The sequence below is a fragment of the Tenrec ecaudatus genome, chromosome 1, assembly GCF_050624435.1.
Source record: "Tenrec ecaudatus isolate mTenEca1 chromosome 1, mTenEca1.hap1, whole genome shotgun sequence".
NCBI classification, from domain to species: Eukaryota; Metazoa; Chordata; class Mammalia; order Afrosoricida; family Tenrecidae; genus Tenrec; species Tenrec ecaudatus.
In genome coordinates this window covers 107,298,829-107,321,663 of record NC_134530.1, presented here as the reverse complement: position 1 = coordinate 107,321,663, position 22,835 = coordinate 107,298,829, and the positions used below count along the sequence as shown (strand labels likewise).

The following is a 22,835-nucleotide window of genomic DNA, read 5'->3' as shown; positions in this document are numbered from 1 at the left end:
TAGCACTACAGTGGACAACACTGGAAACATCGTGAGGGAATTGTGCCTGATCTGACCCCACCACACTGAGGTAAAACACTAAGGACGTTGACCAGGACAGCAAGGGGAACAGAGCAACAAAGTCCCCAGGGAATACCAAAAATACACTTTGGAGCCAGGGCATGGCAACCCATCAGACCCTCCTAAAGGTCAACAAACAGACCTTGAACTATTTATAGGCTTTTTTTGTTACTGTTTTTTTGTTTTGATTTGCTGTCTTGTTTTTGTGCATATTATTATCTCTGCAGGTCTATCTAGATAAGATAGGCGGAATAAACAAGCTGGAGGAGAAAGCACCTGGACCTAAGGTTCCAGGAAGAGGGGGAAGTGGGGGAAGGGAAGTGGGTGTTAACCTAGGGACAAAGGAACAACAAGTGATCCAAAATCGATGTTGAGGAGGGTGTAGGAGGCCTGGTAGGGCTTGATCAAGGGCAATGTAACTGAGAGGAATTACTGAAACCCAAGTGAACGTTGAACATGATGGTGGGACAAGAGGAAAGTAAAAGGAAGTAGTGGAAAGAACTAGGAGGCAAAGGGCATAAATATAAGCATGTACACATGTAAATGTATATATATATATATATATATGATGGGGAAATAGATCTATGTGCATATATTTATAGGTTTAGCATTAAGGTAGCAGATGGACACTGGGCCTCTACTCAAGTACTCCCTCAATGCATGAATACTTTGTTCTGTTAACCTGGCATTCCATGATGCTTACCTTCCTGACATGATCGCTGAAGACAAAATGGTTGCATAAGGAAATGTGAAGAAAGCTGATGGTTCCCTGATATCAAAAGAGAGCATCTGGGGTCTTAAAAGGCTTGAAGGTAAACAAGCGGCCATCTAGCTGAGAAGCAACAAAGCCCACATCGAGGAAGCACACCATGCTGTGTGATCATGAGGTGTCAATAAGATCAGGGATCAAAGAACACAAAAATCATATCATTGTGAATGATGGGGAGTGCGGAGTGGAAACCCAAAACTCATCTCTAGGCAAGGGTTCGGGGAGGAGACGAGCCAGTCGGTGCAGTGTAGCAACGATGAAACATACAAATTACCTGTAGTTCTTTAATGCTTCCTCCCCCACCACTACCCCTCCCCCCCACTATCATGATCCCAATTCTACCTTACAAATCCGGCCAGACCAGAGGATGTACACTGGTACAGATCAGAGCTGGAAACAGGGATTCCAGGACAGACAAACCCCACAGGACCAATAATGAGAATAGCGATACCAGAAGTAGAAGGAGAAGGTGGGGAAGAAAGGCAGAACCAATCACAATGATCTACATATAGCCTCCTCCCTGGGGCATGGACAGACATTGGATGGGTTAAGGGAGACATTGGACAATTTAAGACATGAAAAATAATAATTTATAAATTACCAAGGGTTTGTGAGGAAGGGGAAAATGAAGAGCAGATACCAAGGGCTCAAGTAGAAAGAAAATGTTTTGAGAATGATGTTGGCAACAAATGTACAAATGTGCTTGACACAATGGATGTGTGTATGGATTTTGATGAGTTGTACGAATCCCCAATAAAATTATATGTATATATATGAGCCCTGGTTGTGTAGTGGTTACACAGTGGGCTGCTAACTGAAAGGTCAGCAGTTCTAAACCACCAGGTGTTCTGAGGGAGAAAGATGGAGCTTTCTGTTTCAGTAAAGAGTTACAGATTCAGAAACTCACAGGAGCAGTTGTACCCTGTCAGATAGCATTGCTATGAATCAACATGACTTGATGGCACTGAATCTTGGTTTTGGAAGGTCTGTGTTAAAAAGAGTTCTAGTGGTACTGTCAGGTAAATAAGTACTGGACCACTAATTTCAAGGGTGGCAGTTCTAACCCACCTGTTGCTCTGCAGGAGACAGATGAAGCTTTACTGCCATAAAGATTTAGTCTTGGAAACCTTACACATGGTCTCTGTGAGTCAGAATGACCTGATGTCAGTGAGTGTGGTTTGGGTCTGTGTTAAGGCAGGTAACTCCAACTGTAGTAAGCAATAGAAAGTCTGGCCATAGAACCAATGGAAAAGCTTGACCAACTAGATTTTAGGAAGGGCAAGGATTAGAGCAATTCCTGCTATGTAGGCAGCAAAAATTAAATTCTTCAACATACTACCATTAATAGCACAGTTCCAACTATTTATTTAGTATCCAAGTTTCCAGTGGAGAATCTAAAGTTTGAACCAGCTGGCAGAAACATTATTATGGTGATCTTACTGAGAGAAGACTGGGAGGATGTTTCATTCTGCAGGAGGAAGTTGGGAATCTTTTAGTTTAAAAAAAAAGGGAGAGAAGATGTTGACCAAACTGAAAGCGATGACTAGTACTTTCCCTCTTAAAATATATATATTTTTAATGAATTGGGTGAAAGTTTGCAGAACCATTTTCAATTCACCAGTTCTTACATATTTTTGTATTTTTGTTGTATTTCATTTATTCCAATCCCCACAATGTACAGAGGATGGATATTAAGCTATTTATAAAACCCTTAGAAAGTAGCTGCCTGTTTGTGGTACTTTGAAGTGAATGCCAGGAAATGTGATAATTGCTGAACGCTGTTGATCTCAGGACCCAAGTGGGTTGGTCTAAGGAAAATGCTAAGAAGACACAGGCTTCTGCTTTTAAAGATAATAGCTTTCTTTCTACAGCAACAAGTAATGAACACTCGAGAAGATTCTTGGAAGTGGCAAAATTCTATTTGTGCCATTGTGGATGCTTCTATCCTTCCTGCAGCTGCCACCAGCAGGGTAACCTGCCAGATCCTGCCTTCAATGGCAGAAGCTGAGCGATGGAACCACAGAACAGAGCAGAGAAGAGCCAAGACTATGAATTGGCAAGGCAGAGCAGCAGCTGGCTGCTATCGAGGCAGGTGCCAAGGGTCCACATATTTTAGAGACTAAGGATTTGGAAAAGATGTGGCTTTTGGCTGAGAAGAGGCTGTTTTCATATCCTGATCCATGGTAATCTGTTAATTTCCCTAGTTAACCTCTATAATCTTGAGATTTGTCTTTGAGTTCTGTGTCTCCATAGCAATGCATTATGGACCCAGAAGAAAAGTAGACTGTCGCAAGAACAGTTGGTATCAGGATAGGGTAAAGAAGGAAGTGGAGGCATATCTGATGCCTCCATGTGGCAATTGGCTTTGGACTTATGTGAGGTTGGACTTTCCTTGTCCCTTGTGTCGCCAGAGGATGTCACATGTGGCCTGGCTTCAACCATTTTCTTGGATCTCAAGATTCAATCATCTTGGATGATACAGATGGGCTCTAAATTCAATGACAGTGTTATGAGACACAGAAGAGGAGGTGGCCAAATGAAGATGGAGAGTGACTGGAGTCATACACTGACAATGAGTACTGACCAGAAGTTAGAAGAAGAAAGGAGTGGACTTTCTCTTAAAAGGTTCTGAACCATGTGTACACCTTGATTGGGACTTCTCGTCTCTAGATCTGTAGAGAAAAACCTGTTTTCAGCCATCACGTTTGTGGTTATTTGTTATAGCAGTCCTTGGAAGCTAATACAGTGCCCCAGGTCATCTCCTGGATTCCCGATAAACCTTGTTCATGTTGTGTACAACAGTCATGTTCTTTAACCTTTGTCATGAGGATCAATTATTCTACCAATACTATAAACCCCTCTTTGTCTATTGGTTCAGTGACATGAGAAACCCAAAATGATCTGAGAACGATCTCAATTTTCAGTTCACAGTAGATCAGTGTAGAATTGGATGAAAATGTTCTACACTGGACTACACTTGTACAACCATTTAAGTTTATTGAAAATGAAGATTGTGTGCTAAAAATAGATTAATTACACTTTAATAAAGCTGGGTTCTAAAAATAGTTTTAATGGATACTTTGGTTAGTCTGTAATAAAGGGCTTTTTGTTTTGTTCAACTACCCTCCTTTTTTTAAATGAAGCAAGTATGTTAGTATAAAATTAGCACCAGGTGTGAGAATATGAGGGGACTTCAGAAACCCCCCTCATGTATTGTTAATGGACCAGAAACCAAGTGAAATATCTGAAAAAAATTGAAAGCAGATTGGAGGATCAGATTGAAGAAGGCCACAGTAAATGACACTGGCATTAAGCTGAGATGAGACAGCTAATAAGCAATGCTTTGTATAAGCAACAAGCTTAAAGGTGTTTGCCTGGTTATAGCAGTGAATTTTGACACTTGGAACACTTAAAGACAATATCAAAAGTTTAGGAAACTGAAAGTTAAACAAGTAATCAGTCTTATGTTAGGCACAATTTAAGGCACAGTTTGGGAAATCTTAATTCTTTTCTAGAAATCATAAGAAAAGAATGAAGAATTCCCAGATTGTGCTTTAAAATACCTTTGGTTCATTCTCAGGAAGGTGGATAAAGGATATTGCATTTTTAAAAAGCCTCTTACCTAGTTTGACTAAATAGCAGAATACACTCTGCTGCAGAACTTTGCAGAAAGATTGAAGGAAGGTTTTCTCACAAAGTGAAGGCCAAAGGATAAACAGAAAGCAGAAACAACGTTTCAACGTATTAGATATAGAAGTCAATGTTTGTATAATTGTATTTTAGAAGAGAGTGCAGAGGGAAGACTACTTTTAGAGCCATAGTTGAGAAAAGTTTCTGAGAGCTCTAGAGAACAAGCTGTGTCTTTAGATTAACATGGTGACTGTGCTTCCGGAAACTCTCAAAGACCCCACACCTGGTTATATTGGGAAAACACTGAGATCAGAGAGAGGGTCACAAGACCATCTGGCAGAGCAGTCTGACCTTTCTGAGTTCTCTGGGAAGTTGTACAACACAGAGAATTGTAATTTGAATCTATGCCATTAGCTAAACCTACCTGTATTTATTTCTCAATCATCAGAGACAGTCACAACATTTTTCACTTTTGATTATTGCTCTTTGGAAGTAGCTACTTCCTATGTCAGAAAGATACTTGTCCTCAAAGAGTTTACCTTTATTAAACAGCAAAATTAAAAAGGATGTTAGTATTCTCCTACACAGATGTACAAATATCCTCACTTTGAGGATTCATATTGTAAAAATTAAGTACATTATACTTCACAGGATATGTATATATGCAGATTTTCCACCAACGGGATATTTGTACATCTCTGTAGAGGAATACTATGCAGCCATAAAGGAAATGTTCTTTATTATTAGGTAAAGTTATTAGATAGATAATAGAGATAAGGAAGTATCTTTAATATCTTACATGAACAAAGGTAAGGTATAAAGTATATGTGTTTAGATAAAATCTACACATTAGATTTGTAGTAGTGTAGTTTTTATTGCTTTGAGGGCTGCCTTGACTATCTTCAATTATGCATTTTTGATGCCCTTTTGTGTATGCATATTTAATTATGTCACGTAGAATTGCTCATTAGTCGGAAGCACCGCGTAAGCCCTCCACAAGATGGATGGGCACAGTAGCTACCACAATGGGCTCAAGCGTCGGGACAACTGTGAGGATGGCACAGGATTGGGCATTACTCTGTTTTGTTGTGCATCGGGTTGCTATGGGTTGGAAACAACTCCATAGCACCTAATAACACAAACTGGTAATAAAATAACATCAATGTGCACGTATTGTTCCATACCCTATTGCATGAACAAATGATCTTATCAAATGCTGAATTAAAATGATGGGGTACTATAGTGCTACAAAGCAAGTTCAAGGTGTTAACTGATTTTTTCCCCCCTCACTGTAGCTCAACAGAGCATTCCAAGAAGAGGACGCTCCAGCTACTTTTTATTGTATTAGCATGCAGTGGTTTAGAGAATGGGAAAGTTTTGTGAAGGGTAAAGATGGAGGTAAGTTGTTAACTAGAAAAGAAAAGTCACTGCAATTTATTTATTCAACAGCTATTTATTGAATATCTGTATTTGCTTGGGATTGTATCCATGAACAATGGAGAAAAGGATCTTTGCCTTTAGGGTGCCTACATTGTATTTTATATTCTGATTGTCTTTAATCTTTTAAACTTACTTTATGAATTACAACACATGGAAAAATAAAGGAACCGAAATACTCATCCTTAGTCTTAATATTAAAAAGTTAAGCACCAATCCAACAATGGGAACTTGACTGATAGTCTAACCAAAATAATGGAATATGTGTATTTACACTTGTATGATAATACTAAGTAATTTAAAAATAAGATGTTGATATATAAAAATGATTGCAACCCAGTGGGCTTAGGTTGAACACTCCTTATATTTAAAAATCACAAATGTATATGCAAATATAAAGAGGCCACCATATTATTACTTTACCTATCTTGCTATAGTAGTATTACAGTATTTTTATGTCTTTTCCCAGCTTTTGATAATAAGCATACACTGTTTTTTATCTCAATGAAAATCAAATAAGGCTTTCCCACAGCTTTATTTAATTAGAAAAGAATGTATTTTAACCTTTCATTGTACTTTCTATTTTAAGTTTACTTTCATAAAAAAATCTGAAGTAAACTTAAAATTGTATTTCTTTTTAAATAACAGAGGAATGAATCTTTCACAGCATTAAAATACATTTTAACCTGTAACTTTCACATGGCTAGTTAAGGAATTATCTCTGTTATACTCTGGATGGTGTTTGGAGAGCCTCTTTCTTCACTTTTCCTAGAGCCCTGGTAACACCAAAAACCAAAATCACTGCTTTTAAGTTGATTCTAAATCACAGTGAACCTACTGGATAGGGTACAATTGCCCCTGTGGGTTTCCAAGACTTAACTTTTTTTTGGGAGTAGAAAGCCTCTTATTTCTCTGCAGAACGGCTGGTAGTTTTGAACTGCTGACTTTGAAGTAAGCAGCCCATGGTGTAGCTACTTTGGGGCTACAGATCCTGGTAGAGTTAAAGCAGTGGTTCTCAATCTTCCTAATGCCATGACCCTTTAATACAGTTCCTCAGGTTGTGGTGACTCCCCAACCATAAAATTATTTTCATTGTTACTTCATCATTACTGTATTTTTGCAACTGTTATGAATTGGGAGACTCCTGTGAAAGGGTTGTTCGACCTCCAAAGTGGTCGTGACCCACAGGTTAAGAACTGCTGAGTTAACTGCTTTGCTCTTAACCACGAGGTCATTGGTTTGAACTCACCAGCCATTCCTCAAGAGAAAGATGTGGCAGGCTAATCCCAAACTAATAACCTTGGGGACTGTATGGGCAGTTCTCCCCTATCCTAGAGGGTCACTAGGAGTTACAGAATTGACTTGATAGCAACGGATATGACTTTTAAGACCCAAACAGGGAGAAGCTTTGAGAGAGGATAGTTGTACTCTAATAATATACTATAGATATACTATAATAATCTGACTTAAATAATTAACAGATCCGATTTGCTAGTGCCCTAAATTGTCCCAGGTACAAATAATACAATTCACTTTGTTCTTTTATTGGAAAAGTATGCTTTTTGATCATTTATGTTAACTTTTTTCTTAGATCCTCCAGGTCCTATTGATAACACTAAGATTGCAGTCACTAAATGTGGTAATGTGATGCTCAGGCAAGGTAAGTTTGACTACAAGTCTTTATTTGTTACTGACTTTTCCCTTATTGTTAAGAGTATATCATTAGTAATCACCTATGGCATTTTGAAAATAAAACTTTGTTATTGTGAATTAGGAAGTGCTTTACAAATCAGATAATCATTTTGAAATTCAACTACTTACCAAATTTCCCAATGGCTTGTCTCTGTCATTTTATTGCCCAGTTTAACAGTGTTATTCACACATGAATATGACAAATAGTGGAAAGCAGCCAGTGTTTAACTTTTATTTCAGAAAATGTCTTAAGGTTGTCGATAGTAAAAAGTTACTGTACCTTTTTAGACATCACACAATTGTAGTTTCTAACAATATTGGTTGGTAGTGAGATTTCAAAAGTTCTTACTTATCCTGAGAACATCCGTGCTAGGGTAGATTATGAACACTTTTGCCAGTCTTTAAGCAATATGCAATAGCTTTGTAAACATTTTTTATCTATACATATAATTTTAGGAGCAGATTCTGGTCAAATTTCTGAAGAAACGTGGAATTTTTTACAGTTCATATACGGTGGAGGGCCTGAGGTGATCCTCCGCCCTCCTGTTGTTCATGCCGACCCTGATGGGCTCCAAGCAGAAGAGAAAATTGAAGTAGAAACTCGGTCATTGTAATTTTGAGGGTGTGGAGAGTTCGATGAGAGATCATTTTCACTCCCCCTGCCATATACACATGGAAAAACATTCTACAAAGCATGTTTGTTTTCTTGATTTTTAATCTTTCATCCCTTTTATTCTTTCTTACCGGGCATTATTGAAGAATGTTTTGAACTGTATAATATGCTGCTGGCATATTTAATTTATTTAATGCTAAATAATTTAACATAAAGTCTCTGTAATATTTTTGAAAGAGATAGGATAATTGTGATCATTTGGTAATCATTAGGTTATCTTTGATTTTTGTATTACATGCAAATATAATCTATAGGATACTATGTAATGTTGTAAATACTTTCACTTTTAAAACATTTCAATATCCTAACCCATAATTCTGACCAATCTTTTCAGTTCTCCAAAAACCTAATTTATTTGTACAGATTTGACAAGGCTTCATATAATAGTCTATTTTAAATTGAGAGTACTAGTCAGAAAATTGTTAATTTCCTAAAGCTCAGGAAATGTTAGCTTGTTACTTCTTTTTGCACTGCACCACTCTGACTAGCATATTAAGATTTACAAAATGTCTTGAATGTATTAAGGATGTAATTAGTTTGCGTGGAATTTGTGTGATCAGATATTAGTAACTTATTAGTTACTTATTAGTAACTTATTAGTAACTTACTGTAAAATGTTAAAACTTCAATTCCTATAACCCTGAATAATATTATGTCTGTAATTAGAATAGTTAGTTAGTTTTAGGGCTCTTTTTATTTTGAAAGCATGAAGTATGGAATGTATCAATGAGATTGTCGCAAAGTGATTTTTTTAATGATATGCATAAAATGAAGCTACTTGCAAAATGATTTTTAATGACATGCATAAAATCTTTTTGAATGATGTAATATGCACTGCTCCTTGGCTTTATTATGTGATGTCAAGAGTTAACTGTTATTCAAAGTACAGAAACATACTGAAGTACTCTGGATGTTGGACGGCATTCGTGACGGCTGTTTGGTTTGGTGCAGGTGCCGCCCGCTAAAGCGGTGTTGTTCAGATTAGCTCAATAAAAATCATTTTAAAACTTAGAACTTGGGTGTTGAATTTATTTGACAGACACTAAAGGTGAAAGGGTATAAAGTGTGCTAATATTTTTTCCATTAATTTTGTAATCAGAAGAAAAAAATCTTATATACGTTTTGTGCCTAATGAAATGAACCTATTCACCACTTATTTGAGATCTATTTAAATTTAAATTTTGTTTTCTTCTTCCTCATCAAGGATGGAATGGTTTTTGACCTGCCTCTGAGCATCTAGAATTTGGTTTAGATGCCTGGTATTCAGTAGTTAATCAAAGAGATTTGTTTAATAGTGCTTGCCGTATGTTGGATCTTACTATGAAGAAGTTTTAAGAAGCTTGAAAATAGTGCTGGTGAGAGAAAGGCAAGGAAATTTGTACTGAGGAATTTTATATATTAGAAGGTAAGTAAAAAAGTATTGCTACCAAATCTTAGACATCTTCAATAAACAAAAGTATCAAAATGTGCAGCCATTTTTTTTCCTTGCTATATCCTTCACTGCTGAAGGTGATGTTTCCATCTCGAACAAGAGCTCTATGTCCTTCAATTTACACCAGGTCACAAAAGGCAGCTTTGGCTTTCCTCAAGGGACTCAAATTGTATTCTTTTTCAGTGATTTGCATTCTGAAAACAAAAAGAAGTCATATGGGATAAGAACAGGACTCTAGGGTGGGTCGGGTAAGGTTTCCCAACAAAATTCTTATTGGACAGTTCTTGCTGCCCTTGAAGAATGAGTAAGTGCTTTGTCATGATGGAAAAGCACTCCTTGATGCAATTTTCCTGGCCGTTTTCTCACCAGTGCAGGTTTCCATTTCCTTTAAACCATTATCAATCCCTTCGTCCTTTGAGAAAATCTATCAAGAGGACCATTTTGAAATTTCCCAAACAGCCTCCATAACCTTAGAGTTCATTTATCTCACTGTCTTGAACTGAACTGATTCAGCATATCCCATCAGAAATGACTGTTTTAACTGGACTTCTTTTGAAGGTACTCTAAGGACACTAACAAGTACACCCGAGAGAACGTGTCTGCAGCCATCCACTAATCATGATGACTTGTTTAAAATGACTTTGTTGGGAATGAACCTGTGTATGTAGAACTAGCACCCTAATAGTGATACTTTTTGATATTCCTTCCTATTAGATCATATAGTACTTGACTTTTTACAACCAACTTATTTGCTCAGTACCGTGGTTAACTCACGCTGTAGCATGAGTCAGTACTTTATAGCAGAGTAATAGTTCATTGAAGGTATACAACATATACCACATTCTCTTTATTCATTCACACATTGATAGACATTTCAGTGGTTTTCATCTTTTGGCTGCGGTAAAAAGTATAGTAATAAGCACTGGAATATAAGTTGTAAAAGTAGTACAGCTATTAATATATTCATTTAACAAGAACTATCACTAAGCAACTTCATAGTTTTAAAAGTAGTTTAAAAGAGGATAGAATTTTGGAACCATGTATAACCCACAGAGTTTATAGGAAGATAAGATATATACATTTAATATACATTTAAATGGAAATCAAAATAATTTTTTATCAGTTCTCAGTGCTTGGTGACATCTTTAGTGATTGTCAGTTCCCTACTTCAGTATACTGTCATAGAGTGGGTTGTCAAGAGAGGCAAAATGAATGAAGTGTGCGTCTATAAATTTATATCAATAAAATGGCTCACCAGTTGTAGAAATGGACAAGTCCATGTCCAGGTAAGTTCCAAGTCTGTGGGTCAGACGGAGCCATCTGACTCAAGTACTTGTGGGGGCTGATGAACCCAAGATTGATAAGAAGACAATGAATGGGCTGGTTGGTGGCTGCACAGGCAAGTGAATCCAAGGTCATCAAGTCAGCATTCTACTTCTCTGCCATGTTAGAAAAATCCATTGCTATGGCCATTCAGAACTCAGACAATACTAATGGTTATGGGGGTGCATTAGGGAAGCTAACAGGTTACAAGTCAGGATTGTAAATGCTAAGGATAGTTCTTTTGTCTGCATCAGTGCCTCTTTTCAGCCAAGCCAAGGAGCACACTCCTGTCTGGTACTTGGCCTCTGAGCAACAATCTCTTGGTCTCTGCCCTGCTCAGGCAAGTGTTAACAAATCTCTTGGGGCTGATAAATGCCCAGTAGGTACCTAATTGCAAGCCAGCGTCTTGCCCAAAGGTACTGTTTTACTAATTTAGCGGACTTCCCTGCTCTGTCTCACGCTGTTTATCTGTGCAGTAACTTTGGACGTGCTTCCTGCATGGCTCTTTTTTCTCGCTAGTCATAGGACTCTCTTCTTACATCTGAGGTGGATGCCGAGTGGAATAGGAAAACTTTCCAGTTCCTTCATTTTAGTTTATCTTAGTTCATGCTTCCACTCAGTCCCTTGGTGGGAGTATCAAATGGATAGAAGAGCATTATCAAGTAGTTTCACTTCACGTACTCAAGGAACACAAGTATTGTAATGAAATCTCATCTTTTGCTACCCTGCTCTGAGCCCAAGGAGACTAATATCTGTGGAGCACACCAAGCAGAGTCCCTTGATCTCTGGCTACAGGGTGGCAGAGCTGAAAGAAGGGAGATCGGAAGATTTATTCCCTGGGCCCTCTGCTAAGCAGGGATGTCAATGACTGCATTGTTCAATCTAAGGTTCTATGAGCTGGTTTCTCTTCCACAGCTAGTTTTCACTGGTTCCAGTTAACACATTCTCTTCTGACCACTGCAGGCGTCCTCAAACTACGGCCCGCAGGCCACATGCGGCCCGCCGAGGACATTTATCTGGCCCATCGGGTGGTTTTGCCCCATTTTGTTTTTTACTTCAAAATAAGATATGTGCAGTATGCGTAGGAATTTGTTCAGTTTTCTTTTAACTATAATGCAGCCCTCCAACGGGTCTGAGGGACAGTAAACTGGCCCCCCGTTTAAAAAGTTTGAAGACCCCTGGGTCAAGGACTATCAGTGGTAAAGTTTTCCCACTTAAAATCTTTAACAGATGCTACCATCTTTAGTTAATCCTCTTACTTCTGCTCATGTCTTTGTAAAAATTCAGACCAGCTCAAACCAGTCTTATATTTATTTTAAAAGTATTTGGGTATAGATTTATATGCTAAAATTTTGAGACTCCGCATTTTTGTTTTCATGTAGGAGTTCATTATCCATTTATATCTTTGTTAAAATAAACCTCAATCTTCTGAGAATCTTGACCTTGCTCATAGGCACACCTTAGTCCTATTTCCATTTAAAGTTAACAGGAGCTAGCTACTTGCATTAGTGTGGACAGTCAACTTCAGAATAAACAGCCCTGTTGCCTCTTCCGTGGCCAAATAGGAAAACTCTGTTCCTACTAGTTATCAGGAGTATAACCTCCAGGTAGGTGAATGAAGAAATGATCAACTGGTGAAGTGTAATTCATACTTTTTTAAAGATTTACAAATATTTCTGAAATGTAGTCATTTACTTAATACAGAGCTGCTAGCCATGATTCTTTTTGTGATATATGTAAATTATAGCCTTTTTGCCTGTGGCTGTAACCATTTTGGACAGCATCCCTGCTGTGTCCACAGACAGGATTAAGGTTGGATGTGTTCTGAGTCTCCACTTGACTCGATCGTGTGACTGTTTCCCTGGAAGTATGATGTGCTGAAAGACAACACAACACCATTCAAAGCCTTCCCCTTCATGGCCTCTGATGATCATGGGTAGAGACAAGGTGGCCTGCTTTGACTTTCCGATGTTTTGGGTACTTGTTCATTTGGCTTGTCTCTGCCTGACCTCCAGCTCTTGGAACTTGAGTTGCTGTCTAGCTGGTATTTCACCAGCTTCTGGAGTCTTGTGGATAAGGGGGATATGACAGACAGATAGATGTCTGAACTTCAGATCTGGGACTTTAATAGCACCCACAACCATGTGAGCATTTTCCTTACAGCTTTGTGAGCTCTGTGGGATGCTGCAGAATTACAAAACCTAGGGGCGTGAGGGAATATACTAAGGGGAGGAATGGTGGTTAACCGCAGGGAAACTGGCACAAGATAACATTGTACAAAAGTTTGATATTTGGGACATCCTTAGTTTCCACCACATTGGGAGTAGTCTGGTATTAATTTTTCTAAAAGTAATTACCACCAATATTTCCTTTTGCAAAGTCAGACCAAGAGGTTCATACCTGGACTAGGCTTGTTACCTCTTCCAAGCTAGAAGAACTGCCTTTACCCTATAGTGAGAAATGTTTTTACAAGTGAGTTTTGTAAAGTTGATTTTTGAATTTACTATTAGGATATTGTGGACGATGCAGTTCATTGTATTACATTGATCTCATTGTTATGAGAGCCAGGAGAGGAACTTATTTTTGGTCTTAATACTGGGACTAGTAATTGTTCTTCTAGGCAACTAATTTGTTTTTGCCCTATGGATACAACTGATGTTGCCTGTTGCTTTTTTGTTGTTAAAACATTTTCCAGAAAGCTTAAGGCAGAAATTTTCAGTACTTTAGAAAGTGTTTTTGTGCCTTATTTTCCTTTTGCCTTTAGCCATTTTTATGATTTCAAATTCCATTTTGCCTGTTGTACTAGTTTCCTAAGGCTTCCTAAGGGGAGCTTATTACAGTAACAGAAATCTATTGTCTCACGTTTGGTTGTGGAGGCTAGGATACTAAGATCAGGGAGTCAGTCATATTCTGAGAGCTTTGGGAAAAATGTTTTCTTTTTAACTTATTTAAAATCATTTTATTGGGGGCTCGTACAGCTCTTATCACAATCCATCCATCCATCCATCCATCCATCCATCCATCCATCCATCCATCCATGTGTCAAGCAGAGTTGTACATATGTTGCCATCATTTTCTTTCTACTTGAACCCTTGGTATCAGCTCATTTTACCCTATGTCCTCTCCTCCCTCCCTCATGAGCCCTTGATAATTTATAGATTTTTTTTCCAATGGAAATAATCTGTACTATGCCTCTCTGCTGGCTTCTGGTAATGGCTGGCAATCCATGGTGTTTTTTGCTCTGGAGATGTATTTTAACATGACCCTCTCCCCTCTGTGTCTCCTCTCCTCTTTTATAAGGACACACCTATGAAAACCTTAGTACCTACCCTGATGTCCGACCTCATGTTAACTGATATGACCTTCAAAGACCCTATTTCTACAGAAGACCACTCTTAGAGGTACTGGGGTGGGCATAACTACTTACTTTTAGGTGGACATAATTCAATCCATAGTTCTATCATCTGGATTTTTTAGTAAGCCATGTAAGTAGTTTTAGAAATAAGCAAGATAGAATCAAAACATATATATATGATAACTATATTAACTTATTTGGTAACGGGCAGCAACATGTTCCCTAAGTCATAAGCACCAAAAAAAACCCAAAATCTGTCTTCTTCATCCTCAGTATGTAGTAAATGGTACAAATATGTGTCTGGTAACTATCTGTTTCATGAGTCAATGTTAATTACTTCCCCCTGAAGTCTTTTTGCTCCTCGGTGTTTGGGGTGCCACTCTACCCTAATTTTTCTCTATCTTTTCTTAACTCACAGCAGATCATCAAGCCTTTTTTCCATAGGGCTTCTGGGTGGGTTTGAAGCACCAACCTTACAGTTAAGTATTTGGGATATTCAACTAAAAACTAAACTCCTGCCATTGTGTCGATTTTGACACATAACCTGTAAGCCAGGGTAGAATTTCCCCTGTGGGTTTCTTGGAACGCTTTTGGGGACTGAAAAGCTTCATCGTACTCCCACAGAGTGGCTGGTGGTGGTGAGCTGCTTATTTTGGGATTACAGTCCAGTGTGTAACTCACTTTACCACCAGGGCGTCTTGGGCTACTAGGAGGTAGCTAGGATTCTCTCTTGCATGTCAGCCTCCCTCCCTAGACTGTAGGCTCTAAGGGTAGGGCTTGTACGTGGCTGGTTCATCACTATCTGTAGCCCCTTGCATAGCTACTAGAATATTTGTTGATAGAGCAGTCTTCAAACTGTTCTGAGTAGTGCCTGGTGTCCATGGTAAGTGACAGAGGGCAACGACAGCAGGCTGCTTATTCCGAGATCCTTTGACTTGGTTCATGTTGTGCTAACAAGTTCTTTGAAGAATTAGTATCATACTAGACCTAAGGAGCTGGAGATTGAAGATGTCCCAAATGTGCACCTCTTCCAAGATGCTCTTCTGCTCCATTCACCACCATCCCCACTTCTCCCTGGGGTATATTCCTTCCCATCCCTTGGTTCTGATTCACTGCATGCCCACAGAAACTCACAAGACTAAGCAATGGCTCATGTGGTACTTGGTGCTGCTGTTTAGTCTCAAATCCGAAGGTCAGGCAGGAGGCCCAAATGTCCAAAATTCACAGCAGGTTTTCTTGCTTCTACCAAAGCTCAGTCAGGAAATAGAGGCCTGGCTTTCCAGGTGAAGGGCATCTGTAGAAATTGCACACAGGTACCAGCATATATACCCTATCCAAGGAAAGCAGAGGATGGTATCGTAACATCATACCTCTGGCAGTCTTAAAGATGCCCCAAGGAAAAGGATGTGATTTGGGTCACACTAGATCTGAATCTCCCCTAATCCTGTCGTTTATATAGTATGGGATTATAGCCCTGGGTAAAGAGTCGAAAGTTAAGTGCACATCACATAAGGAATTAGAAGCAAGGATGGCTAGAGTTCATCTCACATTTGTGTGTGTGATTGGTCCCTGCAAAAGGACACCATGTTTGGTAAAGTGAGTGACAGAGAAAAAGATGGAATGACACAGCGGTTGCAACAATGGGTTCAAACAAAAGAACAACTGTGAAGCTGGCACAGGACCAGACAGTGTTTCATTGTGTTGTATATAGGGTTGTTATGAGTTGTAACCAAATTGGTGGCACCTGTGTTAGGCTGAATTGTCTAGAAAAACAAACCCAGTGACACTCATTTACACATAAGCAAGAGCTTTATGTCAAGAGGTAACTATTTATCAAGAAGGCATGCCAGCCCAGTCCAACGTAAGTTGGTAAGTCAGATGCTAGTCCATAAATCCCTCTTCAGAATTATGTAGCTGCAAGCTACAAAAGTGAAGCGGGAAGATCACAGTCTGGTGGGTGCAGAGTTCTGTGAATCTAAGGTCAGTAGGGAGGCAGGGAGAGGAGAAAATAGATATTTCTGTTCATCCTGCTCATACACAAAAGGCTTATTTGTTATCAGTGTCATCAGGCTGTGAATTGATTGACAGGTTTGACTCCACCCCTAGCTAAGTGTGTCTAGTTGATATAATCCCTAACTACTGCAGTACCTAATAACAAGGAACTATGGCTTAAAGGGGTATATTTATTACACATTAATTAATTATAACTCAAATGTATTGGATTATAGCATAAGATTGTATTTGTAAGAGGCAGTTTTTAAAAAAAGTACTGTATAAACCTTGACTTAAAGTCTCTTTAGCTTCAGTGGCCTGAAATTTTTAGCTAAAAATAATACAGACCATTTAGGAACATGTCATAACTAGGAGATGGCCTTCCAAACAGAGTTTGGTTCTATTTTCCAGAAACAAGGAAGCATCTCCTTCTACTTTTCAGATTAGGTCCCAGAGCTCTTACCTCTTTCTATTCATCTAGACTCTTGCAGACCTAGTTTCATTCCTTGGCCACCATGGCTTTTTGTTGTCGTTTTTCTTTTTTATTTTATAGTTTTATTGGCATAGAATCCACATGTCATACAATTCAATAGTTCAATTATAGCAAGAATTACAATCAACACCACAATTTTAGAACCCCCTCCCCCCCATGGTTAAGTGGCTTTTAAAATGAGTTATGTAATCACAATTAGCTGTAGTGCTCCCTCCCCCTTCCCAAGACATTGTTTGCTCTTGAAATCCCCTCACCCTCCCCATCTCCCCCACCTCACCACTACATCCCCTATAACCTTTGCATCAGTATTTATCTATGCATCAACTTCTGGGCTTCACAAATTGGAAAACCCAACAGAAACAATGAAAAACAAAGTGGTAAAGATAAATAATATAAAGATAAAAATATAATGAGTCACAAAGAAAATACCACCACCAATATTTAAAAGCCAGAGAAGAAATTTTTGAGCAACAAGAAATACTTGCACCTAGAACAAATTCAGGTTGGGTCATGAGGGAGGTCAGCTGACCAAGGATCAAGTTCAATTCAGTATAATCAAGATCACAATAACCTCTGATAGTGAAGCTGTTCAAGACCTTGCCTGTGGTTGGAGGGGATCTGCTAGCAGCTTAACCTTACTAGATACTTTGCAGCTGAATTTTGGGCTCCCATTGTCCTCCATAGATTTCTACAAATTGGGTGTTCATAATTTAAGTTCCGATACTTTTCCCTTTGTCATATTTGAATCCTGTCATTGTCATTTTTCTCTAAGCCTGTTTTCTGATCAGAAAATGAATAGCCTGACAGGTAGGGTTCCCCAGGGAGCTGACTCTTAAATTAATTGTGCTGGAAATTTACTAGTGAATGCTCTTGGGATCATCGCTGGAGGAAGTGAAGCAATGGGAGTAGAAACAGCTGTGATTTTTGTTTCACTAGAATACCTCACATGATCCTACAGGTTTTCCTGAAGACAGGATAACCCATTAGAATCGTCCAAAGTTGATGTCAAAGGGATGGGCTTTTTTTAATCTCTGGTTCACAGTCTTTAGATATAGCTTCCCTGGTAAGGGGTAGGTCATTGGTCAATGCTAGAAAAGGGTTAACTGCTGAATAATTAAGTTTTTCACATCTGGTTGGGCATTGGAGCAGTACATCTGTTTACCACAATTAATATAGACCTCAGGATCATCAGAAGCCTGAAACAGGAAAAGATATAAAAAGTACATAGCATATTGCTTTACACATAGTACTCAATAAAAGGTTGCTGTTAAGGCTATTATAAAATATAGCTCTATAAGCATGTAAGAGTAGATATGGAAATGTTTATTGTTGCATCTCTAGTTGGTATAAGGAACCCTAGTGGCAAATCAGGTTCAATGTTGGCTTGGTAATGGAAATGTTGCAGGTGCTGAAAGGGAAAGATGAGGCAGTTTCTGACAGATTTATAGCTATGGAAACCCTGTGGGGCAATGCTGTCCCATATAGTCACTGTAAGTGTGATTTCCCGGCAAAGCAGTGGGGTGATTTCCCGGCAAAGCAGTGGGCTTGGTTTGTTTGGTAAAGAATCCTTGAGGTGCTGCAGTTGAAAGTGGCCACTACTGGAAAGGTTGGCTGTGTTTGCTCATCAGGTTTTGCTTCTGTAAAGATGATGCACTGCCAGAGTTGATACCAACTTATAGTAACCCTTTAGGGCAGAGTGGAATTACTCTATGGAATTTCTGAGGCTGTAAGGTTTTATGGCAGCTCTGTTTTGTCCCGTAGGCTGCTCTAGCAGTGGATTCAAGTTGCATGGGTTAAGTTCTCAAGCACTCACCTACTAACCAGTTTGAGGCTGCTGGTTACTTGTGTTAAACAGATCTGGTGAGGTGCCGAGGCAGTTAAAATTTATTGTACAAACCAGGCCAATAAATACATGTGGGGTTAACTGAAGGGCGGAGCGATAAATGGCTCTGTGAGCCTCACCTTTCTAGTTCTCAGGTCTCTTGCTTTGTGATGGTTGGAGCAGGGTGCAGCTGCCTTAGCCAGTCCCCGGCTTCAGCTGGCAAGGCTCACTTCCTGCAAGACATCCCTGAGGAGAAGCCACATGGACATCCCCCGATGCAGCCCTGGGTGCTGGAGCAGCCGTGTGGAGACCCCTGCCAGTGCTGAGATGTGTACACATTCCCTGACTCAGCTTTCCTCCTGCAGTCATTGTGTGTGTTTTGTGAGAAGGGGGAGGACTTTGTGGATTGGTGTCAGACATATGGGCTAATGTTGGACTTGTGGGCTTGGGCAGCACCAGGTTGGGATGTTTTCTTGATGTGCACTTAGCCTTTATATAAAACTCTCTCTTAATACATATGAGTTTCTGTGGATTTGTTTCTCTAAAGTACCCAAACTAAAACTGGTGCCCTTCTACAAATTAGAAAACCCCGTCAGTCAGTTCTGTTCTGTCAGACAGGGCCACTAGATGTTGGAATCCACTCTATGGTATACAATCACCATCACTGAGTTTGAACAGTCTCCAAATTAAAAGCAAGGAAATATGCTTGACACAATGGATGGATATATGGATTGTGATGAGTTGGACGAGCCCCCAATGAAATGACTTTTAAAAAATTACGAGAAGAGTTGAATTTGCTTAATTTTTCAACAACATATAAACGGCGCAATTCTCCATTTCAAAGTTTCTTAAACTGTGGGTTGAGATCCCATATGGTTGGTTGCTCAATTGGCAACAGGAAAAGGAGCCAATGACCAAAAATCAGTTCAAAATCGAATTTGAGTGTCTTGGTTGAAAGGGGCTGGCTTCTGTTAATGCGTTAGGGTTTATTTTCCTGCAAGCTCAACATAGTTTGTAACTATCTTTTTTTTATGGATGCTGCTTTGTGTCAAAATTCTGAACGCTGGGGATTTAGCAACGCGCACAAGTGACAAAGTCCCTGCCTTTAGGGATCATAACAGTCTTGGTGGCAGAGTCCAGAAAGTAAGTAAGATCTGGAAGCATTAACTGGTAATCATTAATATCGGAGCACGACAGTGTAAGCACAGTGGTGCAGGCGTGCTATTCTGAATTGAGGAGTCTGGGCAGTCCTGATGTTGGCCTGAAATACAATGAATACCGAACCCTATTTCCCTGGGTAAAATGTTCTATGTAGCCAGGGCTACTAGCAAGCGTAAAGGCCCGACGTGGATCAAGCTTTTGCGTGTTTTAGGAAACCAGTGGGGTGGGAAGAGCCTGTGGTTGGAGAGGAAGAGCAGGCAGCAGCTCGTGTGATATACAAGACAGATGTTTCCCGAGCCTAAGGCACACTGCGAAGGGAGGTTTACACTTGCTCTTGAGGGGTTACCAGGGGGCAGGAGGACGCAAACTTACAACAGCGGGCCGAATGTGTATTCCCTCCCAGGCAGGCGTGGCTTTTCTCGGGAGGCAGAGCCGCGGCTGCCCAGGCGCGGGGCTGGGTCCTGCCTCCTGCCCTGGGCGACCGGCGCTGGCCCTGGGCGGGCCGCGGGCCCGGCTCTGCACGAGCCCCTGTGTCCAGCAGGCGGTGCAGTGAGCGCGCCTGCAGCCGCCTCAGCCGGTCGGTCCCGGAGAGGAGAAAGGAGGGGACCGGAAGGAGCCGCTGGTGCTGCGGGAAGTGGCAGAAGCGGGAGGCGGGGACCCACCTGGAAGCGCTGCGGCGCCGCTGTCGAGCTTCCTGCGGCAGCGGCGACCAGAGCGAGTGCTGCGGCGGGGGCGGAGAAGGGCCGGCGCGGCGGCGTCTCCTCGAGCGGCCCGTGGCTTCCCGCCGCCCGCGGAAGGTGAGCGGCCTCTTTGGGCACGTGGCGGGGGCAGGCGGCGGGGGAGGCCCAGCGTAGGGGGAGGGGACGCCAGTGGTGATCGGCTGGTGAGACCCGGATTTCCAGCTGAGCCCCTGGGAGTTGGGGGTGGGTGGAGAGCGGGGCTGGAGTCGACGGCGGTGACGCCGCCGAAGCCCCCACGTGGGGCGGAGGTGCGCGCGCACGTGCGCGGCGAAAGGGAAGCGGGGAGGCTTCTGGCGAGGGTGCTCGGTGCGTGCTCGCTCCCTCCCGGCCCACGTGACAGGCACGCCGAAAATGGGCCTCCACGTGATTAGCCAGGAGGCTGGCCGCGGAGCAGGCTGGCCCCGTGCCGTTTAGGATTAGTTCTCGGAAGTTTTGGGTTTATGCGACTTTTCATCTCGATGAGGAAAAAAGAATAAGCATCAAGCGTAAAAGACTTCTGGAACTTTCGATGTTTCACACATTAAAAAAAATCTCCTAAAACCTTTTGCAGTTCCTAAACACTGATTTTTTTCAGAACCGCCATGTTGGCTGTAGGGGAAACTCGCGAGATGCTATTGGGGGTGTATCGCGAGAATTCCCGATTCTCGCGGGGCCTTGTTGGCAGCGCAGTTGTCCTGGATGGCGAAACCTTGGGGGCCGGGGGCCCAAGACCCACAACCCTTTCTACAAGGCAAGTCGCTAGGGAGGGGCCGGGGCGAGAGCCTCTCGGTGCCGGGAGCAGTGTTGTCTTGGCTTTCTCCAGCCTCGAAGGGAGTAGTAGTAAGCCGTTAGGCAACACGGTCCTCTCCTTCCTCGCCGCGGGCACTCCGCCACCTGCAGAAGCGGAGCCCCCTCAGCTTGGGCTTCTTTCCCCCATCCCAGTGATGGTGCCACCCTACTCCCGCTCCCTGGAAGGCCGGAGCTGCGGTCGCGCAAGCGTGGTGGTTCCATTGGATACTGTTTCGCATACTTGGAAACATTCTTTCCGTTTTTTACCTTGTTACCATTTTCTAAAGTATTCCAGGCTTGTTAACATTCTGTCGCATGTTTCTGCTGTAGTACCATTCCCAGAACACCTAAAACTGAACGCCTTCCACTTTGGGGGCATTTACTCCCGGTTTACAGCTTTGAGAACTTTCTCATCACAGTAACTTGCTTTGCATTTACTGCAAATTTTGAAGCGGTTTCTTATCTCTGACAATAATTGATAGCAAAGTGAATTAGTTCTTTAATCTTTTTGAACATTCTGTGTTACTTTGATGTTTGGGAATGGCTACTTTAGGTCGCATGTTTAAAATAATGTAATGTTTTAGGATGAGATTTTTTTAAAGCAAAATTTACATATACTTTGTTATTGAACCCAATTTTTTTCTTTAGTGAAGTTGACTTCAAATTTATTTTCTGTTCTACAGTACTTTATAAAATTAATTGAAAGTATCTTCATATTCTTGAGCAGTGACATTAACTAGAGAATCCATTTTATCTGTTCATTTAAACTTTAACAAGCAGTAATCTCTGTACATCATAGTTTAGAGTAATAAACCCCTTATCACATTACACTTGAGTTCTCTTCCTCAATCTCAAATCTCTGAGTAACCACTCTCCGTGATTGTTTAGTATTGTTCCAGATGTTTTCCATGTTTTGTGTTTGTTTTGTTTTTTTACAAAGGGATAGGGAATGAAGGGATGGTATATATTAGCACAACATTCGCAACCAATAAAACTGTGTTTTTTCCACTCATACTTTTATTTAATGGTATATGTCTTTCTGGTGGTGGGCTGCTATCTTAAAAGAACCCACTAGCCCCCTGGGAGAAAGATGAGATTTTCTGCTCCAGTAATGGTTTACAGCTTTGGAAACCCTTGTTTGGAATCACTAGGTGTCAGAATGGACTTGATGACTGGGGTTTGTTTTTTGCGATTGGCCTTTTTTGGGCCTCGTATGCTTAGATAAAAGCCAGTTTTGGTTTGCACAGGGTGCCGAGTGGCACACTCTTGTGAAAACAGCCATATGATAACTGTTATTTTTGCTAAGAGATAAGAGGATGCAGCAGCCTTTGTCATGCAAACTGTGCAGGCATACTAATGTCTACGAATAAATACATAAAAGGAAAAGAACCTTGTAAAACAATGCAAATGAATATGACTTATTTTGGTACACACAATTTACCTTATTGTAGTTATTTTTGTGCATTGCATTGGGTAATTCTGCACAAG

General features: G+C 40.7%; 2 protein-coding genes across 10 annotated transcripts in view; both read left to right on the top strand.

Moving 5' to 3' along the window:
* Positions 1-9,268, top strand: part of USP33 (ubiquitin specific peptidase 33) — a 66,101-nt gene extending 56,833 nt beyond the window's left edge. For 4 of the 5 annotated variants that reach the window (XM_075557386.1, XM_075557389.1, XM_075557382.1 and 1 more), the window contains exons 22-24: positions 5,755-5,857; positions 7,488-7,556; positions 8,045-9,268. In XM_075557386.1, the coding sequence (XP_075413501.1) occupies positions 5,755-5,857; positions 7,488-7,556; positions 8,045-8,202 (330 nt within the window). In that variant the 3' untranslated portion in view covers positions 8,203-9,268. The remainder of the gene's footprint in view (positions 1-5,754; positions 5,858-7,487; positions 7,557-8,044) is intronic. The other variant, XM_075557396.1, reaches the window with a different exon arrangement.
* An 11,149-nt stretch (positions 9,269-20,417) lies between these two features.
* The window catches only part of ZZZ3 (zinc finger ZZ-type containing 3), an 85,794-nt gene continuing 83,376 nt past the window's right edge, over positions 20,418-22,835 (top strand). For 2 of the 5 annotated variants that reach the window (XM_075557401.1, XM_075557415.1), the window contains exon 1: positions 20,426-20,636. The gene's annotated coding sequence lies outside the window, so the exon portion shown is untranslated. Of the gene's footprint in view, positions 20,637-21,172; positions 21,310-22,835 lie in introns of those variants that run through there. The other 3 variants (XM_075557428.1, XM_075557423.1, XM_075557408.1) reach the window with 3 other exon arrangements.